At 55.2% G+C, this 14750-nt stretch overlaps 1 protein-coding gene across 1 annotated transcript in view; it reads left to right on the top strand.

The window, feature by feature from the left end:
* The first annotated feature begins 1401 nt into the window (after positions 1-1401).
* Positions 1402-14750, top strand: part of RND2 (Rho family GTPase 2) — a 29035-nt gene continuing 15686 nt past the window's right edge. Inside the window, exons 1-2 of the mRNA XM_030541168.1 lie at positions 1402-1551; positions 2402-2489. Coding sequence (XP_030397028.1) covers positions 1453-1551; positions 2402-2489 — 187 coding nt within the window. The 5' untranslated portion in view covers positions 1402-1452. The remainder of the gene's footprint in view (positions 1552-2401; positions 2490-14750) is intronic.

The raw sequence follows: 14750 nt of genomic DNA, 5'->3' as shown, positions 1-14750 counted from the left end.
CTCGGGCTGAGCTGGGGGGACTGCGGGGGAGCGATGAATTGGGGGCTCGGGCTGAGCTGGGGGGGACTGCGGGGGAGGGATGAATTGGGGGCTCGGGCTGAGCTGGGGGGGACTGTGGGGGAGGGATGAATTGGGGGCTCGGGCTGAGCTGGGGGGGACTGCGGGGGAGCGATGAATTGGGGGCTCGGGCTGAGCTGGGGGGGACTGTGGGGGAGCGATGAATTGGGGGCTCGGGTTGAGCTGGGGGGACTGCGGGGGAGGGATGAATTGGGGGCTCGGGCTGAGCTGGGGGGGACTGCGGGGGAGCGATGAATTGGGGGCTCGGGCTGAGCTGGGGGGGACTGTGGGGGAGCGATGAATTGGGGGCTCGGGCTGAGCTGGGGGGGACTGCGGGGGAGCGATGACTGAGGGGCTCGGGCTGAGCTGGGGGGGACTGCGGGGGAGGGATGAATTGGGGGCTCGGGGAGGAGGGACGAGTTGGGGGGACTGTGGGGGAGGGATGAATTGGGGGCTCGGGCTGAGCTGGGGGGGACTGTGGGGAGCGATGAATTGGGGGCTCGGGTTGAGCTGGGGGGGACTGCGGGGGCGGGATGACAGAGGGGCTCGGGCTGAGCTGGGGGGGACTGCGGGGGAGGGATGAATTGGGGGCTCGGGGAGGAGGGACGAGTTGGGGGGCCTGTGGGGGAGCGATGAATTGGGGGCTCGGCTTGAGCTGGGGGGGACTGTGGGGGAGGGATGAATTGGGGGCTCGGGCTGAGCTGGGGGGACTGTGGGGGAGCGATGAATTGGGGGCTCGGGCTGAGCTGGGGGGGACTGTGGGGGAGGGATGAATTGGGGGCTCGGGCTGAGCTGGGGGGACTGCGGGGGAGCGATGAATTGGGGGCTCGGGCTGAGCTGGGGGGGACTGCGGGGGAGGGATGAATTGGGGGCTCGGGCTGAGCTGGGGGGGACTGCGGGGGAGCGATGAATTGGGGGCTCGGGTTGAGCTGGGGGGGACTGTGGGGGAGCGATGAATTGGGGGCTCGGGCTGAGCTGGGGGGGACTGCGGGGGAGCGATGAATTGGGGGCTCGGGCTGAGCTGGGGGGACTGTGGGGGAGCGATGAATTGGGGGCTCGGGCTGAGCTGGGGGGGACTGCGGGGGAGCGATGAATTGGGGGCTCGGGCTGAGCTGGGGGGACTGCGGGGGCGGGATGACAGAGGCGCTGTCCTGCGGCTCAGAGGCGGGGCGCACCGAGACCCCGCACCCGACCCCCGCTGGCCGCTCGCAGCCCGGGCAGAGGCGGTCGCAGGCGGGGCTCGGGGCGGGGCGGCGGCGGCTCCGCGCCTGGTTGGTGCCGGGCGGAGCCGGGGGCGCGGCCGCGCGGGGGCTGGTCCCGGCTAAAGCAGCCCGGGCGCCCGGCGCGGGGCCGGAGCGGGGCCGGGCGGCGCGATGCTGGGCGCGTAGCGGCACCATGGAGAGCGGGGCCCGCTGCAAGATCGTGGTGGTGGGGGACACCCAGTGCGGCAAGACGGCGCTGCTGCATGTCTTCGCCAAGGACTGTTACCCCGAGGTGCGGCCGGAGGATTGGGGGGCACGGGGGATGGCCTGTGGGTGCGGCAGGGGTTGATGGGGGGCTGGGGCTGCGGTGGGGGATGAAGGGGGTTGGGGTTCTGGCTGGGGGTCCAGCCGGGGGATTTGGGGTCCGGAGGGAGCTGCAGGTCTGGGTGGGGGATTTGGAGGTGCAGTCAGGGGAGCACGGGGGATGAAGGGGGTTGGGGTTCTGGCTGGGAGAGCTGGGGGTCCAGCCGGGGGATTTGGGGTCTGGAGGGAGCTGGAGGTCTGGGTGGGGGATTTGGGGGTGCAGTCAGGGGAACTCGAGGGATGGCCTGTGGGTGTGGCAGGAGTTGATGGGGGGCTGGGGGTGCGGTGAGGGATGAAGGGGACTGGGGTTCTGGCTGGGGGTCCGGGTAGGGGATTTGGGGGTGTGGCTGGGGGAGCACAGGGAATGGCCTGTGAGTGCAGCAGAGGTTGATGGGGGGCTGGGGGTGCAATGGGCAATGAAGGGATCTGGGGTTCCAGCTGGGGGTCTGGGTGGGGTATTTGGGTGCAGCTGGGGGGCTGGGAGTGTGGCAGGGGCTGGGGGTCAGTGAGGGATGAAGGGGTCTGGGTGGGAGACTTGGGTGAGCATGGGGGATGGTCTGTGGGTATGGCAGGAGTTGATGGGGGTCTGGGTGGGGGATTTGGGGTGTGATCAGGGGAGCTGGTGTCTGGGCTGGGGGTGCCACCGGACGCTGGCTGGGGTCTGTCAGGGACAGTTACAATCCGTGATCAGCTCCTGATGCTGAGGCAGGTTCTGCTTGGCTACCTGGGGCTGCAGGCTTGGGCGCTGCTAACCCGGGCTTATCTCGTCTCCCCCCCAGAACTATGTCCCCACCGTGTTTGAGAACTACACGGCGAGCTTCGAGATCGACAAGCAGCGCATCGAGCTCAACATGTGGGACACCTCAGGTGAGGGGGCAGACAGGCTGGATGGGGGCGCAGGGGATTTTGGGAGGGGAGATTTTATGGCTTGGCTGGTAAATGTTCATGAGAATGTTGCATCCTGGATTCAGTAGTGAGGACTCTCTCCCAGGCTGAGACCCCTCTCTTCCCCTCCTGCCTGCCTTTCCCTTACCCCATTCAGGCCGGCGCTTCCATTTAGGCGACCTAGGCGGTCGCCTAGGGCACCGGGATTTGGGGGGGTGGCATTTTGGCGGTGGGGAATCCTGCCGTGCTCCAGATCTTCAGCGGCAATTCTGCGATGGGTCCTTCACTCACTCCAGGACCTGCGGCTGAAGTGCCCCGAAGACCGGGAGTGTGGAAGGACACCCCCCCCGCCGCAGTATTGCCACTGACCGGGAGCATGGAAGGACCCTCGCCTAGGGCACCAAAAACCCTGTTGCCACTCCTGACCCCATTCCTCCTGTTGGGTCCCCCAACTCTCTCCATTCCCTCTCCTGCTCTGCCCCATCCCCCCACTGCTCCCCACCCAGGTTTGCAGAGCCCCCTGCTCCCAGCAGCCCCATCCACAACCTGTGCTGTTCCCTCATCAGGACATGACAGCTGCCCCCAGGAGGAGGCAGCCTGCCAGCTTTGAAGTGATGGCATGGGGTGGTGATAGCAGCCTGCCTGTTGATCTTCCCTGTGTGGGGCACACACCAGACTCAGCCACAGATGTCTTTCTCCCACGTAGGGAATCATGGCAGTGCCCCTTGCCCAGAGAGGTGAGGGGGTTTAAAGTAATACAGTAGAATTATTGGCACCTCCGACTCCCGCAGGCCATAGGAGGAGACAGAGTGATGGGTTATTGGGGAGGCCAGGGTGGGTATTTTCATAGTTTCCTACAATTTGCCTTGCTGGGACTCTAAGACCTATGGAAGTTGGACCTTTAAATTGACAACTGCTTTGTTCTCACAGAAACTAGAGATGGGGAGGTCTCTTGGGTCCTTTCTCCCTCTCCTTGCCCCTCAGGGCCAATGCAGAGGCATGCCCTACACTGTATGACAAGGGGCTAGTCCCTGAGGGTTAGAAGCTCTGTTTCCATCCCGCTTAACCAAACCCAGACCCACCGAGCTGAAACAACAGGGTGCAGCTACCTCCAGGGCTGGGATTTTTCTGCAAATTCGTGCTGGTTTTTATTTAATCCAGTTGTAAGTGTCTCCAGGGCCTGGCTTTTACCATTTCCCTTGGGGGACTGTTCCGTAAGCAGCAAGAACGTCCCCCAGGAGCTATTGATGACAGTTAAGCCAGATTTTCCTTGTTTATTGGAAACTTGTGACTCCTGGTTATTCTACCCCTTGGACCAGGCCAAACAAATCTCCCTCGGTGGTGTGGGCACCCTTCACACACGTCTGTTATCGTTACACAGCTGTGTGCGGCTGTAGACCCACTCTGCATGCTGGGTGCACTCACGACAACTGGCTTTCCCGCTAATGCCTTGGAACTTGCACTGCTGCTTTAGAAATGTCACTGGCTGCATTCTGATACAGGGGTAGCGTCAGTGTCTTCTCCGCACAGCTCTGTGCTTCACTGCACCCCCCCCCCGGTCTGGCCCAACACTAACACACTGAATGACACAGTGACCCCTGTAGATGGATTGTAGCTTGCACTAATACAGTCTCCTGCTCTACACTCCGTTCAGCTGCTGTGCTGCGCTCAGGGTCTTTCCTGGTTTGGGTGTATAATGGATACAATTGCGTGATAATAAAACCAGTTCTTCAGTGCAAGGTGAGGCGAGCAAGAAAAGGGGGAAAAAGCTCTCAGACTGGAGACCTCACCTTGGTGAGGAATGTGCTGCAGGAAGGTTCCTTTCTCTCATTACTCTCTTCCCTTTGACAAATGGCTTTGGGTTTTTGTTCGTTTGTTTTTGTCTGTGTCCTCCGCTGAGATCATTCAGGAAGCCATATGTACAGCCCCCTAAGCCACAGAGAGCCTTACGGAACGGGAGTCGACACAAGTGGTTTATTTGTAGCAGTGCTGATAAAATGTTGGCATTTAGCAAAAAAAATGTGGGTGCACCTTTAAATGTAGCCAGGACGTGGCTGGGCGCTTGTGCTAGAAACCTACTGGGAAGGTTAATTAAGGCTCTTGATTATTTTTTCGTATCGATGGCTGTTGGATTCAGAATGAGAAGTGAGATTATATTCCATATGAAACCTTAAATCGGAATTCCCTCGCTCGTGAATGTTTAAATCTCACCCTTGCCTGATAGCTTAATTGATAGCTGTGGGATTAGCACAGTTTACTCCTGGTAGCTGGTCTAGCTCTGCTGTTCAAGATGCAGCTGTGAAGTCCTCACTAACGGCTTCCTGACCTGGGAGAAGTGTGCGCTGCTGAAAGGTCCCTCTATCTTGCAAAAAAAAAGAGGGTCTTTCCCTTTGCAGGAGCAGCAGCAGCAGTGAACTGGTTGGCAGGGCAGCTGTTGGAGGTGGTAGAACAAGGGATGAAACAGTGAAGTGGAAAGGCTTCAGCTACCAGTGTTTACCTAGAGGCACAAACTGGAGACTGAATACACAAAGCGATGGTTCAGGGCTGGGAAGTTATTGAACTGATGTGTCTGCATAAAGTCCTTCCGAACGCCCAGTAACCGAAGTTCAGCAAAAGTTGCACTGCTAAATGTGTAGGGCCTGTTAACGGTGGGGTACGCACCAGCGTAGTGCAGTGGTGAATCAGACACTTGGCTTGCTAGGGAATGAGGTGGGAGCAGAAAATCCTGTCATTCTCATGGCTTTTTGTCTGTGCATGCTGAGTTTTGTTATCCAGAATAATTGCCTCGGATTTGCTTGGGGGAGTTTCTGAAGTGTAGAACCTTGAGGCCTGTCCCCAGCAGCTCAGGGGTAGGGTATGATTGTTAAAGACCAATGGCTCCGTGGTGGGCGTCTGCATCTCAGAATTAAAAACATCAGCTTTCGAGCGCATGGCCGCATGTTTGACGCGCCTGGTGTTTTTTAGGAATTTTCCAGAACGTTTGCTTTGCTCTTACAAATAATAAAAAAAAATGATGCGATGAAATGGTTTTAGAGCTATGTACATGCATTGTACACCTGCATCACACTCTGTGACACACTCAGTTCTACCCTTTTTGTCTTTTAAACAAAAACAATGAGTTTTATCCAACAGTTATCTCCCTTTCTTCTTTGCTGTGAACAGACTTGGATTCGTTCTCATTCCTTCTCCTTTGGAAACGTGTAAACCCTTCTTTAATGGGTTATTGCGGAGAGAGGTCACTAGGTAGCTTCCCAGATAAATTCCCTTCCTTTGCAGCTTGAATGTGAACTATTCAGGAGCTAGTTCTTCAATAATAGTCCTGCAAAGCAACACACACCAATGTCCCCCCCAATCAAACTGATATTTTTAGCTGTAGACTGTGAGCTGCTGTTGAATTTCCACTTCCCTTTGGACACACTTGTCACAGGGCCGGCTTTAGGAACTGCGGGGCCCGATTTGAATACCCGGCAGTGGTCTGGGTCTTTGACGGAACTTTGGCAGCGGGCCCTTCACTTGCTCCGGGTCTTCGGCGGCATTTCAGCGGCAGGTCCTTCAGTGCTGCGGAAGACCTGGAGAGAGTGAAAGACCCGCCGGTGAAATAAAGACCCGGACTGCCCCCGGGTGAGTAAAAATTAAAAAGTTAGGCGCTTTTCTATAGGGTGCGGGGCCCAATTCGGGGAAATTGGCCTAAAGCCGGCCGTGCTTGTCAACAGAAGCTTTTGGTAAAATAAGTTTCACATAATAGCAAATGGAAGCAGCTCAGCTGATAGGATCTGGAGCAGATAATTGCCCCACTGGTGCAGAGTGGCAGTCCCCAGGATGCTCTCTCTCTAGACTAGAGGCTACCTGTTGCCCCTTTTAACTGGCTTCCAGGCAGGGAGTGTTGTTCCTGCTAAATTCCATCCTCCGTAGGAGGGAAGGGTGCTGCTGGGTAGCTCCTTCTTTTCTCCTTTTGAGACTGTGATTTATATTTTTCTCACTCGCCAGCTCCTGGTAACTGAAGCTGAAGCCCTGGGCTTCCACCCTCCTGGGATTTGTAAAGAGACCTGAGCTGGGGAGCTGCCTAGCAACTTTTTTCCTTTGCAGTTAGGTAGTTGTGAAAGTGTGTAGAGCTGCATGGGGTAGTCCCGGGTCCAGAAATGGGCACTAGTGCAAGGGCACTCTAGTTAGAAAATTCCCTCTACTGGAGCTAAATGCAGCACAGCTTGTCTGACTGTACAAAATGCCTGTTGATAATTGTGTTCTACACTAGGATATTGTGTGCAGCTCCTCGGAGCAGCTTGCCTGAGGCTAATGGAGCCAGGTGACTGTGTGGAGGAGGCTGGCTAATGTAGGCCTACATCAGGCTGAATTTGCCCCTCTTGCTAAGTGGCAAATCCAGGCTCTGACATTAGCAGATGGCAAGAGAACAGGTAAATCTAGTTAGGGAAACGTTATTGGAGGGTGAATGGCAGTGATGAGGAATCAAATTAATCCCAAATCATACTGCAGACTTGGATTTTTTCTTGAAAATCTTTTAACCCTTAACTCTCCATTTAGTTTTTCGTAGCTGGAAGGTGACCCTGGCCTAGAATAGAATTCTTGGCCCTGAAAATCCTTCCGTGAGGGTAAAGCCTCCTGTGCAGATGAGGCCAGTGTGAGCATTCTGCACCCCATCCCCAGGAATTTCACCCCAGGTCCTGGGATCTCAAACATGCATTCAACAATGAAGAGAACAAGAGGTTGGTTCAGGTCCCCCTGCAGACGTTAGTCACGTTCAATGTTTGTTTCTTTGTACATCAGTCCTACACCCAGACGCATTTTACAGCACAGCAGGGATGTCTGTTCCTCCCCCCGCCACGTTTGTGAATTTTTGAAACTATTAAGAAGCAGTTTGATGCCTGTGTGTGAAAGGAGGTGGGGACAGCCCTCCTGTCAGTCTAGAGAAGAGGAGCATTTTGCCGGCGGGAGGGGGACCCATGGCTTTGGGAACAGCTTTGCCGGGTCCAGGACTTCAGTGGGGAGCTGCGGTGCTCTTGTTGCAGAGGCGAGATTGCTTTGCCCCCTCCAGCCTCATGGCACCTGCATTCTGATCTCTGAGCTCACGGAGGTACATGTGCTGCCACAGGTGCAGGCTGGCTCTGCACAGTCCGGAAGCACCGGTTGCACTGGGAAATGCTCATATTTGTCTTGTGACCCTAGTGATTGGTAAATAGTCTCCCCCATCAGGGCTTGCTTCCTCCACAGGTCTCAGGAGTGGTGCCTGAAATCTGATGAGGGTGAGGGTTCTCCCCCTCCTCCGCCAGGTGTAGCAAGAACCTGCAGCCAGCTGTCAAAAGGGCTGGGTAAGTCAGTGACCCCTCAGGACATTTTTTGCTCAGGTGAGGCTCACATTTCCAGGCCTCTGTGCAGGTCTCCACTTCGGTGATTGATGGCTGGCCAGACGACAGGGCTAGGCAGGTTGGTTGTGTTTTGGTGATGTGGGGGGTGGTGGAGGGGGTTGCTTTCCGTGAAGCTCCAGGTATTGGTCACCAGCCTTGCTGGCCCAATGGTCTGATTAGCTATGGAAAATCTTGCTCTCTATGGGAATGGCTGGTGGGTTCAGCAAGTCCCCCTCTCTGCAGCAGTGCAGTGGCTAAAAGCTTTGCTTGCCCTGTTCCCAGTGACTGAGCTCTCCAGCTGAATCCTGAAAAGGGGTGACTCAGAGTTTGCAAACTGAACGCTCCTTCTGCTCACTCCCTGCCAACAGTCGCTGCTGCCCCCGCATATTGCCGGTGTGTGTACTGCAGCCAGCTCGCACCAGGGTGACTTTCTCCCATCCACCTCCCTTTCTCCTCCATGGCTCTGGTGGTAGTGTTCCTTCCCCAGCACGCCCTCCCATGCCCTGGTTACTGGATTTGGAGAAACCGCCTCAGATGACACATGGGTCGGGAACCCCTCTCTGAGGCCGTGGGACAAGCAGCAAGTCAATGGGGTTTGGTCAGTCTGGGATTTAATCCCTCTGTTCTTTCCCCTTAAAGGGGAAGAAGTGAGCCAAGTAATCCGAGTCCCCCTCTGTGCTGTGGAGTGCAGACCCCTGCAGGCAAAGCCGCTGCTGGTGCAAACGGCCAGCACCCCTTGACATCAGTAGAGCTGCCCCCGCGTCCTACAGCGCCCCCTTGTGTAGACAGGCAAAGCTGCAGTTTGCATTCAGGCAGCTTATCCTTGCTTGGGACCTGGGTACGCCTTGCCGATGCACATTGCATGCTGCCTGTTGATGCCAGGGGGAACTACGCCAACGGTGTAACTCGTGTGGATCCTGACCTGACTGTGCTTTGCACTGGCTCCGATGCAGCCCCCTAAAGGGAGTCAGACAGCACCGGTCTATGCTGAAAAGAACAGGCCCCAGAATTCACCACCCGTAGGAGGGACAGTGGGAGTTGTAGTGTAGCTAGGACTCCGGTGCCTTTACTGCCTATCCCATGGACCTGCTAATCACAGGGCTTGGGCGATGTAAGCAGTGCCATCTGCCCGTGCTGCCGCTTGCAGCAGTGGGGTTGCTTTGGCGCAGGATTGTGGGTTGTGTTTTTGCCTCGGTGTTTGTGTTTTCAGGACAAGAATAACAGTGAATCTGGACTTCTGCCCCACCCCACTACCCCTCTGGCATTGAGCAAGCAGGCTGCCTTGCTGTGGTCTGGAGTGTGGGAACCCACCGCTTCTGATAACACATCCCTCTTCAGCGGGAGCTCGTGAGAAATGCTGATGAAATAAAGGAGCTGAATAGGGTGGGGTTTAAGGGTGACCTTGTTATGGGTTCTTGGTGCTTTCTCATTCCCAGAGTCCCAGTGAAGTGCCTGCAGGATCACCACGGCAGGTTTTTAGTCCCAGGGAAAAGACAGGAGAAGTTCAGTGCCACTCGCTCTCTGAGGCAGAGGAGAAATGCAGAGCTGCCCTTTCATCCCAGAATAACTCCTCAAATATCCCCCGTCAACGTACTTGTGTCCTGCCTCAGGACAAATAAGTAGTTAAGCCTAAATATATGTGCAGCTGGTTCACATTCTCATGCAGGTCAATAACCAATCGGACAGCAGTTTAAGGAGTCACAGGGCTGGCGGCAGAAATGCCGATGCTTGAAATAGATTTCCTGTGTGCCTGGGAAGATGCTAGCAGAGGCTGATTTCCCTGCGCAGGGATGGCCCAGGGGTCATTTAGCAGGACAGGGGGTACATGGGATTGGATCAGGTCCGTGCAGCAGTGAAGTGAGGGGGCGCTGGGGTTTTGGGTGCTGGGGTGCTGTGTGGCACAACAGTGAAGGTTTTCTGCCAAGCAATGCAGTTCTGGCCCCCACGTGGCAGGGGCAGGGCGTGGCTCTCTGCAGTGACAGGCCTTTCTCCATCTCGCTGGCAGGCTAACCTTCTTACAGGCCTATAAAGCGTGCAGAGATTTGCTGGTGGACAGGGCTGGAGAGCAGTAGTGATGGGACTGTGACCTGGTTTAGGAGTGAGAGGCAGGTGTTAAGCGGCAGCACAGCCCTTACGAGCAATGGGTTCATTCCCTGCTCTGACTCGCACTCCCTGTGGGACCTTGGCCCAGTCACTTGCTCTCTCCGGACCAGGCTTCCCTTCAGTACAATGGGGAGAATAACGCTCCCCTTCCCCAGCTCTGTGTCTCTTCTAGTTGGACTGTAAGTGCTTTGGGGCAGGGATGGTCTCTTCCTCAGCACATCTGCAGTGCCTGGCTGAACGGCGCCTGCTGGCGCAATACACAGCAATACAAATAACGGTAGGGGGGAGGGGAAGTTTCCTATCACGGCAGGCGACATAAACAGAACTGCAGAAAGCCCCCTGGAGCAGCAAGTCCCCTAGGAATCCAGGCCCTGCAGTGGCTTGGTCTTTATAATAGCAAAGGGGCAGAGGCAGCCAGACTGGTAACAAGAATCCCACCTCTTTTCCCTTTCAGAAATGTGAATAAACTTCAGTCTGGTCCATGGGGACGGGAGCTGTGGGCGAATGCCGGAGTAGGGGGGAGGGGTGGCGGATTGCACAAGGTACAGCTCGCTGTGAATGAGCTGGAACAACATGGTGTTACAGGACCCTGCTCCATTTGGGAATGGTGAGGAGGACGCAGCAGTCCTTTAATGCCAGGCTCTCCAGAGAAATAAAGTGCACAAGTTTATGAGCTCCAGCCCCTAGTGCGGGCAGAAGCCCCTGTGCTCTTAGCTGGGCTGTCAGCCATTTACCACTTATACATGTGGAACTCAAAGCATGGAGCATCTCAGCTGGTTGGGGGATAATTGCATGAGCTCGGTTGGCCCCAGAGACATGTCCCTGGGAAGCCCAGTGGCATGGTGGCTACACCACGCTACGCCGAAGGAACCTGTGGGCTTGCCACGTCCGTTCCTTGCTATAATTCAAGCACTGGATTAAGAGGCACGAGGGAGAATCTGGAATGTGCTTGTGGTGCCTAAAGGCTCTGGCTTCCGGATGTGTCACGGTCACGTCCAGAGACTTTTCTCATTCGTCTACTTCATCAGCTGCCACCAGCGTGATTCTAGCATCGGGCTGGAGAAAGTGGGTGAGCTGCATGTGCTGGGGCCACTGTCCAGTCACTCTGAGAACTGGCTGCTAGAGAGTTGGCAGCCAGAGACCACCAAGCCCTGCATGTTCACGTACCTGTTCTCACTGGCCCAGGGAGCCAATCTCTCCTCCTTTCCCAAGCCAGGCCATCTGCACAACACGACATGCTCTGGGGCATTTAAACCTGCTCCCTGCGACTCCTCGAGACAGCTGCCCTCTGGGTTAGAGACCTGCCTGCTCCACTGGAACCCTGTGGTGCAAACTGCACATGCTGCAGAGGGGCTTCCCAGGTGCTGGGCCTGGGGCTTTCACAGATGGGTCTGGGCCTGGCTTTCCTAAACTCTCACCTCGACTGGGGGATTCCTCTGCCAATAACTACACAAGCTGGACTTCCTGTGAGTGACAACTGTTCAGTAACAAGGCCTGGTGAGAGGCCCAGAAATCACCCCCCCCAGTGGGTAAATCCCACACCCCCTTCATTCTGGTCACTTCCATTCGGAAAACCCACCAGCTGGGCCAGTTGGTAATTTGCTCGTTGGCTTTTTCTATGTGCAGGACAAGAATTAGAAGCAGAGGTTAATTGTCTGAGCTGATTAGCTGTTGTCTTAGTCACGGACTTTCCAGCTGATCGATCGCTTATTCTGCCTGGTGTTCGCAGACTTCGGGGTTACAGCAACATTGCAGCAGCAATGTCCTGCCAGGCGCAAATCTCAGCTAAGACTCTTGGGGTATTAGGCTGTTGAATGGCCTCCCCTAGATCCCCACTGAGGACTGGCCTAAAGGTGGCTGACTTGTTCTCATTAAGCTGTAACTTCTGCAGAGCAATTCAGGGCATCCTTGGCCAAAACTCCTTTGAAGTCCCTGGGCGTCCTGTCTCCCTGTGGTAAATGCCGTTCATGGAGGAGTCTCAAGATGAGGCGAGAAATGCGTCCGCAGGGGCATGTTGGGAAAGTCCTGCTTGTTTGGTTGTGTTGGGGGTGGCATTTTGATGAGGGGGTCGGCTGCAGCTGGGTTTCTTTATGTTGGATTGTTGCTTTTAATAACGTTAGGGTGCCCAGAGCAGCAGATAAACATCTTCCGGCTTGTTTTAAGTGCCAAGAAATAAATAAAATGGGATAACAAGACTTTGTGAAGGGCTTTGAGATCTCTGGGTGAAAAATGCTAGAGAAGGGCCAGGTACAAACACTGCATTTTGTCTGCAGACATGGAACTGCCTGCCTCCAGCTGCAGCTGGGGAGCAGGGTGGAGCTTGGAGTGTTCTTGCTTCTGTTCTCCCTTGTTTCACTAGATCCATTTCACTTTTGGTGCCATTGACCTTTATCTTTGATAAGAATAGTAGTTGCTGCATTGTGCCATTTGTGCTGCTAACATCTCTGGTCTGGATTCTGGTGGATGCTTTTGGGCTTCCTCGCTGCTCAACTGTTGTCATGCTATCTCAATTAGCAGGGCCCTGATTGCTGGCTCACCTGGGTTTGTCACCAGAATTCTTTGCTTCCTGCCTCTGCCTGAACTGGGATGTACACCGTGTCACTGCTTGAAATAAGGGACTGCATTATCAACCACTGCACACAATGGCAGCTAGGCTGGGGTCATGGATCCTGGACCTCTCTTTGTGCCCAGCTGAGCTGGGGTCAGGAGGGCACTCAGCAATCTGCTCAGGAATATCAACGCTGCCTGCGAACCAATTGACAAGAAATTCCTCTGACTTTTATTCAGGGGGAACGGGGCTTGTTTCAGATCAGGACAACGAAGCTGATCTCTGAGCCAGTGGAAAAAAAGCTCAGATCTTCCTGACTTGACAGCTACTGCTGTATTAAAAAGCTGCAGTAGCTAATTTCTTACCCTTCTGCTTATACTGCCCATCAGTTCTAGCTATAAAGAGGTGGGACATTTAAATATTCTGCTCTGGCGTATTCCAGAGACATCGAGCCAGTTCTCTTTAAATGCTATTTTTCTCTGTAGTTTAAGGATTGTAAAGTTGTTCGGGCAGGGACCTTGCCTTCCCGCACCTCTGCAAAGAGTCGGTCAGATTGCTGGTGCTATCTAAAGAACAACCTTTCTCTTCTGAAGCTTTTATTAAATGGTGTGTACAATGCGCCTGTTAAAAATGGGCCTGTGGTGTCATGGGGTTCTGAGGGCACAAAGTGCCATTCCCATGGCTCTGACTGGATGGCTTTTCCACTGGATGCACAGCTTGGAAGCAGGCGTATTCCTGAGACGGGAAGATGTATCTGAAGGAATTCCAGAGAGTGGGACAGAAAAAGCTCCCAGTCCCAATGGTTAGCATCACCAGTAGCTGAGTGCTTTGTTTTCGGGCCAGTCCCTGAAGTAAAGGATCTGGGGATGTGTCTGCAGTTGGTGCACATGGATTCATGTAGCTGTTGGCGGGCATTGCACACACTTCTCAGTGAGGGATCTCTGCAGGGCCGGGCCCATCCCAAGCTGGCAAGGCTTGTGGCTGGATTCCCATGACATACTTGCTTCCTGTAAATGCCAGCTGGGCCTTTTACAGACAAATAGTGAAGTCTCAGAGCATGCAACACCCCAAACCTCCCCACACTCTGTACTGGGAGGGACAAAGGGACTAGGCATGTCCTTGCACGGCTGTTTAACCAGCTCTTGAAGGCTGGGCTGCTTTTCCCTGCACTCTCCCTGTGTTCAACTGGCCCTCGGTAGCTGCCAGGAGACGTGGGAGGGCATCCCCCTCTCAGTGCATCTGCAGAGAAAGTGGCACCAAACATTTCTTAGAAAATCAGCTGGCTGGTTCCCAGCTCCCCATGGGGACTGGCCTGGCCGTTGTTTACCAAAGCCTTCTGGGAAGGCTGCCACTTCTGTCCCTTTCATTCACTGTCAGGTTTTCAGTCCAGGGTCTTTTACACTCCTTTACTTCCCCTTGGACAGGTCCTGGGAGGGGGACAATAGCGGGGCTGTTATATACGATCTGTGTCTTTCTCATGCAGATGAGCTGCCTGCTGCAGGAGGCTCCATTCAAGGACACCTCAAAGCACAAAGGTGGATGCGGGAGAGAAAAACCCAACTGCATTTATTGCTCAGAAAGGCTTTGCTCAGGCTAGTGTATTGCAGGATTTTGCAGAGGGCAGGAAGGGAGCAAGGAAGGGCCAGACAGGCGGTGGCATCTGCTGACCTGGACTGGATGGAAACAGTAAGGGGTTTACACTGTGTTTACACAGGGTTCAGGCTTGTCTCTGTGAATTCTCCTTGTAGACAAAGCTGAGGAGTCCTAGCAGGGTGAGGAGGGGCCAGCAGCCCAGAAGGGTGGTATGCATGAAGCACACTTTCCTCAGGCTTGCCTTGGAGCGTCATGTTCCCTCCCTGTTCTGCTTGTATCCCATTCGTGGGCTACTTGGTGTAGCCAGAACATCCTGCCCTCACGCAGCAGGGAGATGTGGCTCGCTGCTTCCCAGTGCATGGCTGTGTCATGGAGGAGGCTGCAAGTTCAGTCACTGGCACCCAGGGCCCAGTCCTGCTCCCTTGTGCAACTCTGTACCTGGCAGAGGTGTTCCCAGGCTGCTGCCATGGCAGAAAGCTGGATGCCATCTGACTGGCATCTGTAGATTCACTCCGCGCCACCTTCTGTGCTGCCTCTGCTCTGGCAGGCAAAGGCTGTGAACTTGGTAGAGCTCGTCCACGTATTTGCTCTTTCCACCTCCCTGCCCCCGTGCAGCCCTTCACCTTGGGATAGACCCTT

This window comes from Gopherus evgoodei, chromosome 23, assembly GCF_007399415.2.
Source record: "Gopherus evgoodei ecotype Sinaloan lineage chromosome 23, rGopEvg1_v1.p, whole genome shotgun sequence".
Taxonomy (NCBI): Eukaryota; Metazoa; Chordata; order Testudines; family Testudinidae; genus Gopherus; species Gopherus evgoodei.
This window is presented reverse-complemented; position numbering and strand designations above follow the sequence as displayed.